Source organism: Microtus pennsylvanicus, chromosome 7 (genome assembly GCF_037038515.1).
Source record: "Microtus pennsylvanicus isolate mMicPen1 chromosome 7, mMicPen1.hap1, whole genome shotgun sequence".
NCBI classification, from domain to species: domain Eukaryota; kingdom Metazoa; phylum Chordata; class Mammalia; order Rodentia; family Cricetidae; genus Microtus; species Microtus pennsylvanicus.
This window is the reverse complement of record NC_134585.1, coordinates 114,043,435-114,059,784: the sequence shown is the minus strand read 5'-3', so window position 1 is coordinate 114,059,784 and position 16,350 is coordinate 114,043,435. Positions and strand designations below refer to the sequence as shown.

Sequence of the window (16,350 nt, the reverse complement as noted above, 5' to 3'; positions counted from 1 at the left end):
TCCTACCAGTTCCTCCCTACCTCCCTCATATCCAGATTCATCCATTCCTGAAAGCCATGCTGAAATACCAAATGCTGGTAACTAACCCTCAAATTATCCAGAGAACAGTGTTGTTTTTAACTGAGGAAAACTACGTGTATGTATGTGAATACGGAAAGGCAAACCTAGACGGCTTTGATGAGAGGTAGCAAGAGAAACAAGGGGCAAAGGGCTGAGGATATAGATCAGAAGTCGAATGTTTGCCAAACCTGTGCTAACAAGGCTCTGGATTTGATACCCAGTAGTGTGTGTGTGTGTGTGTGTGTGTGTGTGTGTGTGTGTGTCATGTAGGAGCTAGGGAGAAAGGGAAGCTCTACCACAACCCGTGTCAAATTCCACAGCTTTACATGTAAAGCACAAAAATTTACTGTGAATGTTCATTGAGCTAGGATACAGCACTGAATAACTAAAGCTGTCACTCTGTCTTAAGGTCCAGTGCTCTTACAACTATTTGATACAGATGCAGGCCTAAGTACATAGGACACGCAGACACAAGGAAGACCCAGAGGTGGGAAACTCATGGCCAGAGCAGATGTTATGAGCTATCTAGAATAATGAAGACGTGGAAAGGAGTAGAATGAAGCAACAAGAAAAGAGAAGCACACAGCATACTGATGTATTAAAAGGAAAAGCAGAAACAGCACTAACTTAGAGACTAAAAAACATTGGAAAACATTAAGACTAGTATTCATAAAAGAAAAATTCAATATGGATGAATATGATAACCCACTGTTCCGCTCTAACGTACCAGACGTAAGTGAACCCTGTTTACATCAGAGTACAGCAGGACACATGTCCTTTGTGCATCCCTGTGGCTGAGTGGTGACGGGCAGTAAACATGTGCTAGGCAAATGACGTGTTTTCAAGTCATCCATGTGTAATATACAAGAAACATAAACATGAAATTTAACTACTGGTGATATAAAGACATAATTGTTTTGCATGCCTTTAAGAAAGCACGCATATGTAATTAATAACCCCCTACCCCCACTCCAGGCCTATTTACAGAGCTCCACCTGGGCTTTTGAGTATAAGCTCCAAACTGTCTTTTTTTGTTTACATGTATCTTTATATAAAACCTTATGGGAAGAATGGCTGATGATAGCTACATTATCATTTGGTACCATTGAAACATATATGATCATTCCTAAGAGATGTATTCTGAACTCAGCTGGGTCCAAAGAAGACCATCATACTGCCTGGCTCTACCTCAGCCTACAAAAACTTTGTAGTTATGGACCATTGTATCTATGCTTTAAGTGATTATAAAGTACATAAAAGGACAGGAGCACAATATCTCACATAAAGATACTAACCACCCCATCCTCTGATTTATTATTATTATTTTTTGAGCCAGAGTCTTGCTATATATGTTACATGCGTATATAGCTCAGGATGGCCCAGGGTTGGCAATGCTCAGGTCTTCTTATTGTAGAATATTAATTTAACTAGGCAAAGATGAGTTACATTTGTTTTTGCTGCCTTTGTTAACAACAATGTTAAGATGTGTTATATTTGTTTGTACTGCATTTGTTTAATTCTGTAAAAATGTGCTGCATTTGTTTCACCTTGTTTGCCTAAGGTACCTGACTGGTCCAATAAAAAGCTGAATGGACAATTGCTAGGCAGGAGAGGGAGGATAGACAGGCTGGTGGGCAGAGAGAATAAGTAGGAGAAAGGAGAGAAGAGAGAAGGAGAGAAGGAGGGAAAAAGAGGGACATGGCTAGAGCCAGATTCCAGGCAGCTACCAGCCAGATGTGAGAAGCAATGAAAGCATGATATATAGAAGGAAAGAAAGCTAAAAAGCCCAGAGGCAGAAGGTAGATAGAGAGAAACAGGTTAGTTTAAGTTAAAGAGAGCTAGCCAGAAAAAAGCCTAAGCCAGGCTGAGTATTCATAACTAATAAGAAGTCATGAGCTGGTTGGTAGCTCAAAAGAAAAAGCCTGTTACATCTTATCTCTAGAGTTTTAGGATTAGAGATCTGCACCACCAGAAGAGAACATTTATTTGATAAAATAGCTATAAAATACCTTACAGTCATTCTTAAAGACAGGGCTTAATATTTACCAACCCAACTACATAAAAACTACATGTAACATATAGTCACAATTTGATTATTTAGCAATTATACAGCAACACTACTCTACAAAAGTGTTAATGAACAGATAAATATGTGGCACATATCTACAGTGGAATATTATTCATCCATTAAAAATGATGAAAATTTGTCATTTCTATCAGCCTGGGTGGATCTAAAAATTATTATGTCCAGGGAAAGATGCCGGCACAGAAAAACAAGTAACTGTATGATCTCGTTCATATGTGAAATGTAAGAAGGGTGACCAAATAGGGGGATAACAGTAGCAACCAGAGCCTAGAGAGGAAGAGGAAGGGGCAGAGGACCAATGAAGACTAAGCTACAGTCACATGGGGACGAAGTGGCTCTGGTGTGCACTGCTAAAGCGTGATTACAGAGAACACTACATTTCAGAAAGACAGGATTTTAAAAGTTGTCACCATAAAGAACTAATTATTTGAGTTGAATGATATGATTAATTTAATTTCAACATTACCCAATATATTCCTGAATAGCAACATTATAGTAATAGAAACAGTTTTTATCTCCTTATATCTTACTTAAAAACACTTTTGCTTACTTTAATGTCTCAGCAAGAAAGAAGCTCTGCTGCACGTCATCGTGCGTCGGAGTGAGGGAGTACACATCCTTGACTCCGGAAAACCCACCACTGACTCGGCAATACTTTTCAATAGCCTGTGAAGGAAAGCCGAGAGGACAATTAACTCTGTGGAATTCAATTCTGAAGGACAAATTGAAAGATTGCATTCAAAAGTTCATAGAAAGGATAGGCATAATGGCCTTGCTGGGAAGCAGACAGATGGACCTCTGGGAGTTCGAAGCCAGCCTGGTCTTCTACAAAGTGAGTTCTAGGACAGTCAGGGCTATATAGTGAGACCCTGTCTCTATCAAAAAGAAAAACAAACGCTTATATAAATCTGTAAGAAAATTGATCAAACTGATAATATATTAAGTCTAAGCATAGTGTTATTGAATAGAAATATTCTCATACTGGAAAAACAATTTGCAATGGGATGTCTTTCCCTAATACTATAATCTCTCTACAATAAGCTTGTTTTCCTGACTTAAATGTCAAATTTGACCTATTCTTTCTGAATTAGGGAGTTGTCTGGCACAAAGATAGAAGCTAGCTTGTAATAGGGGTAGAGGAAATGGCTAATAAAGCACTTGTCCTGGAAAGTGAGGACCTGAATTCAGCTCTCCAGAATTCATGAAAAAAGCAGAGTGCAATGGTACATATCTGAACTCCACATACACATGAGTACACACACACACACACACACACACACACACACACACACAATAAATTTCAATGACCACTTCTAATAACAAATACTAATTCAAATATCCTAAAAATTTAGGAGCTTTAAACAATAGTGGTAACAGGAGATATTTATTGTAACCATACTCTATTCTGAGACACTGTATCCCCAAGTCTAATTAGTTAGGCACCATAGGTAGTGAGAAGTAGCAGGAAATGCACACCTACAAGCCTAGACAATAATGGCTACTATTTAGGAGTCAACAATCTGCTGAAGGCCATTCGAAGAGCTTCATATGCTCTGGCATTTAAATTTCATAATCCTAGGAGGTTAACAGCTCTACTTTTCAGATGGAGAAATTGAGCTGAGCAATTCGTTCTCTCTTAACTACTGTGTTCTAATACTTGACTAGAATTTAAAATACTTATTGTATATTTTTTCGTGTGTCCTTGAACATGCATAAATCAAATGTATTAAATCAAAAACAATCTACTTACAACTCTACTTTTAAGTCAAAGCCACCGAATATCTTGCTGGTGCAGATGGCACACTTCAGGAAAAGCCAAAAGCACTGGAGGCTCTTTCTTCAGCTGCTCTGCCTAACACGGAGCACTGTGCAATGAAGGCGCAGTACTTCACTCACCCCTGCTGCGGCGTCTTCCTGCTCTTGCTGCCTGCCCTACTCTCCTGCCTTCTTTTCTACCAGAAAGCTAGCTAACAACAAAAAGTGCTTAACCAAGTTCTTTCCCTTTTTTCTTTTCTTCTTCTTTTTTGTTTTTTTTGTTTTGTTTTGTTTTGTTCCCAGCACCTACATCAGAGGGCCCAGAATCACTTGTAATTCCAGTTCCAGAGGATCCGCCACCTCTTCTGCCCTCCAGAGGAACGCACACTCATGGGATATATACAAATAATAAATAAATGTTTTTGTTTGTTTTAAAGACTAGCTCATCGTCATATCAGAACATTTTAGGCCCAGGCAAGCTTTGGGCTCACTTAGCAGCCTAGTCTAGTTTCATACTTATGACAGCTCCTACCTTAGCCTTCTAAAGGTTAGGATTATAAAAGCAGGTACTACCACACTCAATGTGAATGTTGACTACTGAAGAGTAAATGGACTGCTTCCTTTACTACTAACCATAACAAATTCCTGCTTCTGAATACTCTCTCTCTCTCCTTCTATGTGTGTATGCCACATTTTTGTCTTTTAACCTATTTCTAAAAGCAATTTACTGGTCCACACAAGAATTATTAGAATGCAAGGTAAAATGAAAAAGAATCATCTTCCCAGGCTATGAATCTGGGTTAATATGACAATGCTTTTTTCCTCAGTGGTTAAACATTAAAAAGATATAATAAAAATAATATTGCTTATTCTGTAACAGCATTGGGAGACTGCCTTTTAAATAACACCTGATAGTTCCTTACTAGAATAGCGAGTGAATGCTGCTATGAAAATACTGATAGAGAGCAGACAGGAGTCTAAGGCTCGTTTAAACTGCTTAACAAACAAACTGAGAACAGTTTCTTCCCCAGAGAAAGGAAAACGTACGTTTCTTGAAACCAAGTAACCGGGATGAGGATAACATGGTTCAGGGGCAGCCCTGCCCAATCAGCTGAGACAACAGAAGTAAGTGTACTTACCAGTGCTGCTTCCCAGCCCCACTGCCTGTATCTTGGGTCGTGGGTGAAACGCCACAGATACCAATAGGTTTCGATTACTTCTGGACGGAGGATGTAATACTTCTCAGCTTGCCGCACAGCCACAGCTTCTACTGCACCATCAAACTTGAAGGACTCAGGACCTAGTTTTAACGCTGTAATGTGTCAAAAAAAAAAGGCGACATAATGTGTGTGTTTTAAAGAATACCTACTGTTCTCTCTAAAAGGAAGAAGTATGAAGTAATCTTTATCCTTTGTGGGGGGTTTTTTGCTTCCTACTGTTTTAATTTTTATTTATTTATTTGGTATTAAAAACACAGATATAGATGGACATTTCTATCTTGCCTGGTCCAGCAGCCATTCAGTACCAAAGAAACACACAGAGATTTATATTACTTATAAACTGTTTGGCCTGTTAACTCAGGCTTATTATTAACTAGCTCTTAAAACCTAAACTAACTCATAATTCTTATCTATGTTTAGCCATGTGGCTTAGTACCTTTCCTCAGTGTAGCATTTTCATCTCACTTCCTCTGCATCTGGGTAGTGACTGCAAACTGAGCCTTTCCTCTTCCCAAAATTATCCTAGTCTGGTCGTCACACCTATACTTCTTGCCTGGCTATTGGTCAATCAGCATTTTATTAAACTAATATGAGTGACAAATCTTTACCTCGGACAAAAGCATTATCCCACAGCACCCAGAGTCTCTCACATATTAGGCTGAGCTACACCCCAGTCCTGAAGTAATTTTGGTTATTTTTATTGTTACTGTTTTACAAAAGTGGTTTCAAAAGAACTGGTTTCAAAAGAACCACATTTTCCTTCTAACAGAATTATAAATATTTGTATGCTCTGGCACGAAGTGTCTCTCAGAGCAATATGCATCTCTGATTCTATCAAGAGCTAAGCAGTACCTAGAAACAAATGCAATCCATGAACACGGATACTACCTGTCCCTTTACTTGTGTCTTCAGTCATTTCATCAATATTTTGTAATTTTCAGCATACAATTTTTCTCTTTGGTTAAATCAATTCATAAAGTATTGTTATTATTGTGGGGGGCATGGAGGCGTATGCACACAGGTGTGAGTGTGCAGACACTGCACGTGAAAGGCAAGGAGAGGAAGGCATTACGCATCCCCTTCCATCACTCCTTGTTGAGTTCCTCTGAAGTAGACTCTTGCAGTGTTTCAGCAAGGCTTGCTTTCACCAGGCCCCAGTCATCCTTCTGTCTCTACTTGTCAGTCTTGGGGTTAAAGAAACACCCAGGCCCAGGTCTGGCTTTTAAGTGGGTGCTAGAAACTCTGATCCTCAAGACTGGACAATAAAGAGCTCTCTATCCCCAGCTCCAATTATTTTATCATTTTACATTATCATAAAGAGGGTTCTTTTCCTGATTGCTCCCTCCAACAGACTGATTAGCATAAAGAATAAAACTGATTTTTGTACATTGATGTGTATCCTATCACTGCACTGGATTAAGTCATTCTAGCAGTTTTGTGTGTGTGTATGTGCAGTTTTCATTAGGATTTCCTACTTACATATCACCCCATGTGGAAATCAGGATGATTTTTCTTCTTCCTGTCTGATCTGAATGCCTTTCATTTCTTTTTCTTGTCTGACTATTCTTGCTAGTAATTTCTAGTACTATATGGAACAGACTCTGAATTCAAGGCCATTCTTGGTATATAATGAAACTCTGTTAAGAATAAATAAACAAAACTATTTTTTAAAAGTCCAACACCATAAGCATTGAGATGAAATTTTTAAATGAAACTTAGAGCCATAAGAAAATGCAGTAGAGTATAGAATAACGAGCCAGCTTGAAATATATGAAAACTAGAATTGTACTTTCTAATCCAAGGATCTAAGCTGACAACAAAGATAATTAAAACCAGTGAAAGACTTAAAAGTACAAGGCACAAATCAAACAGTGAGCTTCTGGGGATACCATGACAAAGAGGGCCACAGGTTCAACTTGCCAAATAAAACTGACACTCAAAATATGAGACTGCTCAACAGTGCTATCAGAAACACGACTGTCAGGAATACAAAGGTTCCTGCCAGTCCTCTGGAATTCCATGGGAGTCTCAAAGGCAGAGCCGTGATACTCTATTTAACCTGCACACATCTAGCATAGCAGTCTGCATATAAGGTGCCCCTGCTTAAGGGAATAAGTATTTCTAGTAATTATGGCATGCCTTATTCTTAGTATACTTGCTACAATAAATTTGGTGTTTAGACCTAACCATTTGTAGTCAAAATCTTCATGACAAAAGCTCAACTGCCCATTGGCAAACATTTATGCTAGTCCTCAATGTCTCACTAATATTAGTTTCACTTTTACATTTTTATTAGCTTACAAAAAAATTGGGTTCCATTATGGTGTTTTCAAACAAAATTTGTTGTTTCTCTACCACATTTTTTCCCTATTCCACCCTCTTTCATATTCCCTGCCTTGTACCCTCCATCCCACATTCATGTCACAAATGTCACATGACCCACCCCTCAACACCACCTGTTCCCCTCCTGTCTACCTAGTTTCCTAATCTCTCCCCACTCTCACAACCCCTTACTTACATACATGCAAACATTAAAAGTTATATCTGCATATGAGCAAAAATATGTGATTTTCATATTTCTGAGACTGGGTCACCTTACTTTCCAGATCCACCATTTTCCTGAAAATTACAGCAAACACTGCTGGCAAAACTGAATGTCTACCCAGAGAAAAATAAACTTTAGCCCAGCTTTCACTTATCCCAGAACACCAAAGGTGTTAACTCCAAACCTGAACCCCTGAAATTGCTGGTGGAAAAGCAGGGAATATATGTGAAGTTTCAAGTACAGAAACAAGAACTTTCTGAACAGGGGATAGTCCCAAGAGGAAACAAACAGGACTACATGAAACTAAGAAGTTTCTGCACAGCAAGGCAAACTATCAGTAGAGCAAACAGAATGGGAGAAAAATCTCTGCCAGTAATACCTCAGCTAGGAGGTTGACAACTAGCATATATAAAGAACTACAAAGCCCAAACCATAAAACTGATAATTGATAAATGGGCTAATAAAATGAGCAGACACATCTCAAAAGAAAGCACATACATGGCCAAATATTTTTTAGCCATTAAGGAAATGGAAATTAAGGACATCACTTTGGGACTCTGTCTCACCCTAGCCAGAATAGTTATGACTAAGAAAACACAAGCAGCATGGCACAGTGACACTACACGTGAGGAAAAGCACGAATACCCTGGTCATAATACATGCTCTCCAATTGGACTTAAGCTCCACTCAACAAGAGGGGTACCATGCCTTCTTGTACTGGAAACCTAGCCAACCACTAGGTGCTACTGAAATCATGGTTACTGGAGGAGAATCTACAACCACTAATTTACTCAACCAGTATAATCCCTAACAACAATCTGTAAACATCTGTCCTTATACCCACAGGTAAATGTAGTCTTCACCCCTCATCAAGGAAACCTCTGTTTGTACAGAAACCACTACAGAAAACCACAGCCAATCAAAATGCAGAGTCATGGAGCCCATTCCCAATGGATACATCTACAAAGTACTCTCATATCTGGGGCTCACTGAGAAAGAGGAGGCAGAAGTCTGTAAGAGCTAGAGGACTGGGGAGCTGTTAGATTGTGTCTCCTAGTAGCATCAGAAGCTACACCTGTAAAGTCACATCAACATGACTGCCCAAGCGAGAGCTGAACAAGTCTGACACCAACAGACATGCCAAACTGGATGGGGAAAAGCCCGTGAGGTCTCAACCCTGCACTAAAAACTATAGGCAACTGAGTAAAGCTGGGAGCAGGAGAGGTGGCCCTCCCTAGGGATGGTACACCATCTGGATGTCCAGTGCCAGTCAACCCTAAAAACACATAAACAAGTAACATTATATTGACTGAACAAGTTATATTTAGGAATATATATGTATAATATACATATGTGTATAAATTAACAATTGATTAAAAAAAGAGGCCATGAATTTGAAGGCGAGTTGGGAGGGACACATGTGGAGGGTCTGGAGGGAGGAAAGGGAAGGGTGAAATGTAATTAAATGTCAATCTCAAAAATAAACAAGAATGGGAGGGAGAGAGGGAGGGGAGGGAGGGAGGGAGGGAGGGAGGGAGGGAGGGAGGGAGGGAGGGAGGGAGGGAGGGAAGAACGAACCTTATGGGGTTATGGGAAGAGGAACCCTTAAGCCCATGTATGCATGCATCTAGCTTGTTTTCTTCTTTTATATAATCCAGGGTTCAAACCCAGGAAACGGTGCTTCCAACTTTTAGAATAGGTCAAGACAATCTTCCAAAGACATGCCTACAGGCCGACCTAATCTAGACAAGTCTTCATTGAGACTTTCTCTCCAGGTGATTCTAGATTGTGTCAAACTGATAATTAAAACTAACCACTAACCAACAGGTGGTTCCTCAAAAAATTAAAAGCAGAACAACTGTATGAGCCAGCTCTACTCCTCCTGGTATACCAAAAGGGTTCTCTATCGTACTACAGGATATTTCTACATCCATGTTCACTGCTGTTCTCTCACAACCACAGGGAACTGGAACTAGCTGAGATGTCCACCAACAGCTGAAAGGGAAATAAAATGTGGCACAGATGCACAATACAACTTTACTCAGCTGTTAACTACATTTTAAGTGTATAACTCACACTCCATATTATCATTGTGATAATTCAATTTGTAAATCAGGTCACTAACTGTCTTAATACCATCATTAAACTACATGGGAATAACATGTTAATATTCTTTTGAGCTACATTTTTTTTTAAAAAAAAAGTAAAACCACTTATTTGGATAATTAGAGAATTAAAGGGTCAATTTCACCTTAAATTCCACCCCTTACTATATAAAAATAACTCAACAGACTTATGAACAAGGACAAAATTCAAGCCTACAATATCTGCATCATGGTACTTAATGACAAATTAACTCTGAAACAGAAATTCATTTACTATAGAAAAGCAACGATTCAACTTCTAAAACCACAAAGAGGCATTACAAGTTTGTAGGATTCCAGGTCACTAATTATTTCACATAGGAAAACGTGTTTGTAACCACTCTGGAGGCAGAGACAAGCGGATTTCTGTGAGTTCAAGGCCAGCCTGGTCTACAAGAACTAGTTCCAGGACTGGCTCCAAAGCTACAGAAAAACCCTGTCTCAGAGAGAAAAATAAAATGAAAAACATGTTTGGAAAGCCAAACTAAACTGCAAGTCTCACCCAGTGCTCTGCAGCCCCCCCGCCCTTTCACTACTGTACCCATAAAAGGCCCTTCTACATAGTGAATAGCCATCCGTGAATGTATACAGTATCTGTGTTTTGAATCAATTTTTGTCAACAATAAAACCATCTTGACCTCTAAAACACAGAAGATCAAAAGATATTATATATTTTCCCAAAGCAATGCTGGAGGATTTTCTTCCTTTCTTTTTTTTTTTTTTTTTTTTTTTTCGAGACAGGGTTTCTCCGTAGCTTTTTGGTTCCTGTCCTGGAACTAGCTCTTGTAGACCAGGCTGGTCTCGAACTCACAGAGATCCGCCTGCCTCTGCCTCCCGAGTGCTGGGATTAAAGGCGTGCGCCACCACCGCCCAGCTGGAGTATTTTCTTAAGCAAACATAAGTATTACTAGTGAACCAAGACAAACTGTCTGACAGTCAAACAATAACTGGACTTTGGAGGTGATGAGGAATCTATTTTGGTTCCTTTTATTTTCTATTTCATTTCTTTCCCCGAAACAGGGTTTCTCTGTAGCTTTGGAGCCTGTCTGAGAACTAGCTCTTGTAGGCCAGGCTGGTCTTGAACTCACAAAGATCGCCTGCCTCTGCCTCCTGAGTGCTGGGATTAAAGGCGTGCATTACCACCGTCCAGCTTCCTTTTATTTTCTTAAGAGTACAGGCACAGTGATAAAAACTAACAGTTTTGGATTTTATTAGAAAAATATCTTTTGTACTTACAACAATTAGTTTCTAAATATTAAAGAATAAAACAAACAAAAATCTCCCAAGAATTCAGAAATTTTAAAAATGAAACCTATTCCTGGAATTAAAACAAAAGTTGAAAAAAATTATCTGCTATTTTAGTGTGCAGTATTTTGAAGTGAACAGTACAAGTATATTACATTTTCCTTCTAATTTCTGGAAACATGTTTAACTGAGGTTATTTTAGACTAAGTTACTAAAATAGCCTTATTAATATTCTTACCAGTTCTGTCATATGACTCATGACATGTTCGTGCAATTTCTGCCCCTAGTTCTAGATAGTGGCCAGCTTTGTCCTTCCTGGAACCATCTGCCCCAAGTGCAAACATTCCCCCAGCAAAGCAGGCCAAGTGCCCCATCTTCCTTTCCAAGTGTCCATTCTTCCATTCTCCAATGAAGACAAGACCTCCTCGGGATTTCTTGATAAGATGTTTTTCTATAGCCTTCGAGAAAAAGATAAACAATTTACACACAGACTGTTCTGCTTAGCTTTAACTGTCAACTTGACATAACCTAGAGTCACCAAAGGGGATAGTCTTAGTGAGGAATCATCCAGGTTGGTCTGAGGCCATGTCTCGTCTATGCCTATGGGGGACCTTTTCACAGGCTGGCCCTGGACTGTGGAAGAGAGAAGAGAGCTGGCTGAGCAAAAGCACACAGGCATTAGGAAGGGCCCACTCTGCTCTTGGCAGTATACTTTAGGTTCCTGCCCATACACAACAACGGGCTGTAACATAGGATTGTAAGTCAAATAAATTTCCTCCTCCCTGTGTTATTTTTGGTAGGATAATGTCACCACAACAGAAATGAAACTAGAACACAAACTTGGAGTGTCTGGACAGTGTCTGGACAGTGTCTGTCTGGACTTTTTGGCCAACACGAAGTCTTGGTATTATGATACTTTATAAAGGAGTAACTTTTACAAACTGCAAACCCAGTTTGTAAGTAAAATTTTAATGAGTTATCAAAGCGTATAAAACCTGAAACAACATCCTAATCACGACTGTAATCAAAAAGGGAGAGGAGAGATATGTATGGCCTCTGAGTGCTTCTCTGTGTGATATTACTTATATAGCTTGTCTTCTTGGGGTAAATGAGAGTCATAATAATTAATCAACAGAGGTCATCCTAAGAAGTTATAATCCAAAAGGTTCTATCAATTCATTTTCTATTCCAAACAACAAAAACCGAACAGAAGATTGAATAAGTAAAGATAAAATAAGGTTTTAGTAAATAGTTAAAATTGTTAATTTTTCATGTAGCTATGCCACTTAGCAAAGTAATTTTAAAAAGCATAATATACCTTGCACATGGGAAAGCTTTCAAAACTAGTTGAAACTTAATATATACATCCCTTAACTCCTTAGAAAACTGGTTTCTCAAAGTTAGGTCATTTGATTTGGATGTTTTGTCACGGATAAAAGGAGATAATCTCAAAATCAGGATACTCTCCTAGAATGTCAGTTTTACTAAAGAGATAATGGGGATAGCAAAGGAAATATTTTACACTAAACTTAAATACAAGAAAAGTAGAGCATAACAATCACATTTCATTTTAATAATGAGAATTTTATGAGCTTTGCTCCCCTAGACCATGTCCTTAGACTGTTAAGAGGGTCAAGCTTTTCTTTCTGAAAAAAGATATGTACTTCTTCAAGGATTGATTTACATTTTGGTTTTAGGCTGTTTTCTGACATGTTCAATAACATGCAGCTCTGGAAAAAATACACCTTATATTCTCTGTAATGACAATGTATTTTACAGAAATGTAGGGATTATGCCTTCATCACTGTATGTCCCAGAAAGCCTGTTATAATGTTCCACATACTCAATAAATAATTTTATAAATGATGGTGCTCTTAGCTAATTAGATCTGGTTGATAAACACAATGATAAGAAGCTGATAATCAAATGATATGGATGACCACCAGATTGCAAGGTTTTTTCTGTTGTTATTTTTTAACCATGATATTCCCAAATGTATATATTTAAAAGATCAGTCTTTTGAATGGAGAGGCTAAGATTCTTATCTTTACGAGTCAAGTGATATTTACACAGCTTCAACACACACAATAATTGCCTAAAGAGTTGGCTGTAATTTTTTTTTTGCTTGCTTGCTTTTGAGACAGGGTCTTATGAAGCATAGGCTAGCCTCAAACTCATAGACATCTTCCTGCCTCTGCCTCCTCCTGGAAACTGGGGTTAAGAGTGTATACCACCATATTTGGAGAGTTTTAACTTTTTGCATAATGTTTACATTGTTTTTGTCATTTCTGGTCTTTACAACACAAATCTTACTATGCTATAAGACAGCCAAACATGCTTATGAACTTACTAGGACTAAAGGAAGGGCAGGTGAAGACAGGGCTTTGCATCCTTAACTACCTTCAGGGTGACTGAGATCGACTTTACTGCACTCTTCTCTCTAAAGAATATAACAATGTCTTACATAAAATGCTAACCGTTGAATGGCAGTTAGGGATAATTATATCACGTTTACACATTTCCACTAGTATTACAATAGTTGCCTGGATGCCAAAGGGCCTTTAAAATGTATATTTAATACACTATCTTAAAAAATGAAAAGACTGAATGTAAATTTGATCTAAAACCTATAACAACACTAAGATGAAGAAATCAGGATTACAGGAATCTGTAGAAGAGAGAAGAGCAGGATGGGAATGGAAGCATTTTAAACATAATATCTGAGAAGTGACATAGAACTCAGATTGCAATCTTAAAACACTCAGCCAATCCTATTTCTTCTATGAACTCAATGTTATTTTACAGTTCAAAACATTCTCTTAACAGGAGTATTGCTGAAGATAACAAAGCGCAAAAATTGTATAGATGAGATCATATTTTGAAATGAAATTTGATCAATTATTATTTAAAAAATAGTAAGAACCCATTCTAAATGTAAAAAACTAATAAAAATAGGATGGAGAAAACAAATACATAAAGTTGTGTACATATAGTATATGGTAATGGAAAATATTTTTATATTTATGATTAACTTCCAAAACAATCATACCTATTACAAGTAATGAGTATATAAAACATAAACTATTTTAAAAGTGATAATTCAAAATAATAAAAATATTTTTTTCTTTTGAAAATAAAGGTAAAAAACCATTTTAGGTTAAGAATAAGAAAAAATAAAAATGATTTAATATGTGATAAATGCCATAATTTTGCAAAAATACATTCATTCAAGTGTCTACAGTACCTATTATATTTGGACTATTTGTACTGGGTACAGACACTGATAAATTACTCTCTATTCTTTAAGAAGCTGGGAAAACTGATTAAGAGCTATTTTCAAACATCACTATGATTCTAAAATAGTTTAGAAAATTCTTAGATCATAACTTTTCTAGGCTTAAATTTTCACAGAGAAAATAAAATTTTGCAGTTTTCCAAATTTAAGGCTCCAAAGAAAATTTTAGAAATCGCATGTTTAATGTAAACTTTAACTCGGGGCTGGTGAACAAGGAACTGTGCATCACGGTTCACCCCACATTAGAGCACACTCAAAACAACGGCAGGAAATCAGCTGCCAACAAAGTAAAGGATGTAAAATGGGTAATAAAGATCTTTGGTTTGATCTTTAAACTTACAAAACTACAATGCTGAAAATAGATCACTATATCAGAAGGACTGTGTTATATTAAGATCATCAAAAATATTCAGATTTCCAATAGATCAGAAAGTCAGTAACTTATTAAAATGATTAAAATTTCTCTATCATATAATTTTTTTTTGTAAAATTTCGTAGAACTAACTCCAGGCCTTTAAGCTGTCATAGATTTACCAAACAATATAAAGAGTGATGAAGAGGACAGGCTCAGTTCCAGACTCTCAGCTCTGGGATCCTCAGCAAGGCACTTGAGCACTGTGTCTTAAGTGACGACAATAACCTAATGGAGTCATCTATGTAAGTGGGTCAGAACACCACACAGTGAGCACCATCACAAGTCTTTGCTCAAAGACTCTCACCGTAGAGAGAGATATATCTCTATATCTCTTAAGCCGTCACTTTAAAGAAGAAATGTTCGCAGGTAAGAATAAAGTCAGTAGTTTGACTAACTGTAATTAAACAATGTTTTATATATACACTCACTACACTCTTCAATTTTCATTAAAATGTCACAAATAAGAATTAAAGTAAATATAGTCTATTAAAATACTAACAAACTTTGGTGAATGAACATGTTTATGTATATTACATATATTTTCTAAATGCCTACAATAAAACCATTAATTTGTTCATCACTATGTAATATTCAATACATACAGTCACTATCTGAAAATATTCAAGCAATAATCACCTCCACAGCATCGTCATACATCCTTCTTGCCTCATGGTCTGTCTTATCTGACATCAGCCATGCTTTCAGTAAGTACTCATAAAAGCTATCTCCCAAACCACCAACCGATGTGTGATCTGTAGCAAAAGAGAAAAGAGGACATGGGTGGGAGAAGGGAAGATAAAGACAATTAAAATAATAGTTTTCAATAATATTTAACAGATTAATTAATCATACTGCCATGCCTACTTCCAATATATTCTGCTTAGTCAAGTAGAAGCACATTAGGCTTCCCTATATGTGTCTAATTTTCTAGGAAATCCTTTTCTTCTCTGTAAGTGATATTTTAAATTATACAGTTTATACACTGTTTCCCTGCCCCAGACTTCTGTAGAAGTAAAATAATTATCTTTTATACAATAATGACTTTAAATACACAGCCATCATTAAATGACATTTATATTTGCTACTAAACAAAAGACACTCACTCCTAAACATCTACACAACAACATCTAGTAGAAAGTCCTGTTTGGAAAGTAAGAATCACTTTGCAATATATTTTCTAGTTATAATTAGCTTTTGAGTTCTGTCATTGATATTTTTCACATATTAGTACACATTGCTTTTTCATAGGTATATTCTTACCTATCACTCACACTTTTAAACTAGAGTACCAAGGCAAACACACTGTGATACCTCACTTTTTTTGTAAATGTACAGTTTTGCTGTACATTGTGGGATTTTAATCACAAAAATCCCATTGTCCCTGTACATAAAGAAAAACACACCACCATGTATAAACTTTCAGCCAGGCAGACAGTATACCACAGGAAGGGGAGGATGCTAATCAGAAGCTTATAAGGAAAACTTGCAATTTGGCTTCAGGAAATGGCATGCTAGAATTTATCTTTTCAGATCATAGAATATACCTGTGAACTATTAACGATACAAAACTGTAAGTAAAGCAGAA

At 37.4% G+C, this 16,350-nt stretch overlaps 1 protein-coding gene across 2 annotated transcripts in view; it reads right to left on the bottom strand.

Annotated features, from left to right (window-relative positions):
* The window catches only part of Man1a2 (mannosidase alpha class 1A member 2), a 128,996-nt gene that overhangs the window by 20,621 nt on the left and 92,025 nt on the right, over nucleotides 1-16,350 (bottom strand). For both annotated transcript variants that reach the window (XM_075981792.1, XM_075981793.1), the window contains exons 9-12: nucleotides 15,402-15,517; nucleotides 11,294-11,513; nucleotides 5,041-5,213; nucleotides 2,697-2,812 (exon numbers count right to left, since the gene is read on the bottom strand). In XM_075981792.1, the coding sequence (XP_075837907.1) occupies nucleotides 2,697-2,812; nucleotides 5,041-5,213; nucleotides 11,294-11,513; nucleotides 15,402-15,517 (625 nt within the window). The remainder of the gene's footprint in view (nucleotides 1-2,696; nucleotides 2,813-5,040; nucleotides 5,214-11,293; nucleotides 11,514-15,401; nucleotides 15,518-16,350) is intronic.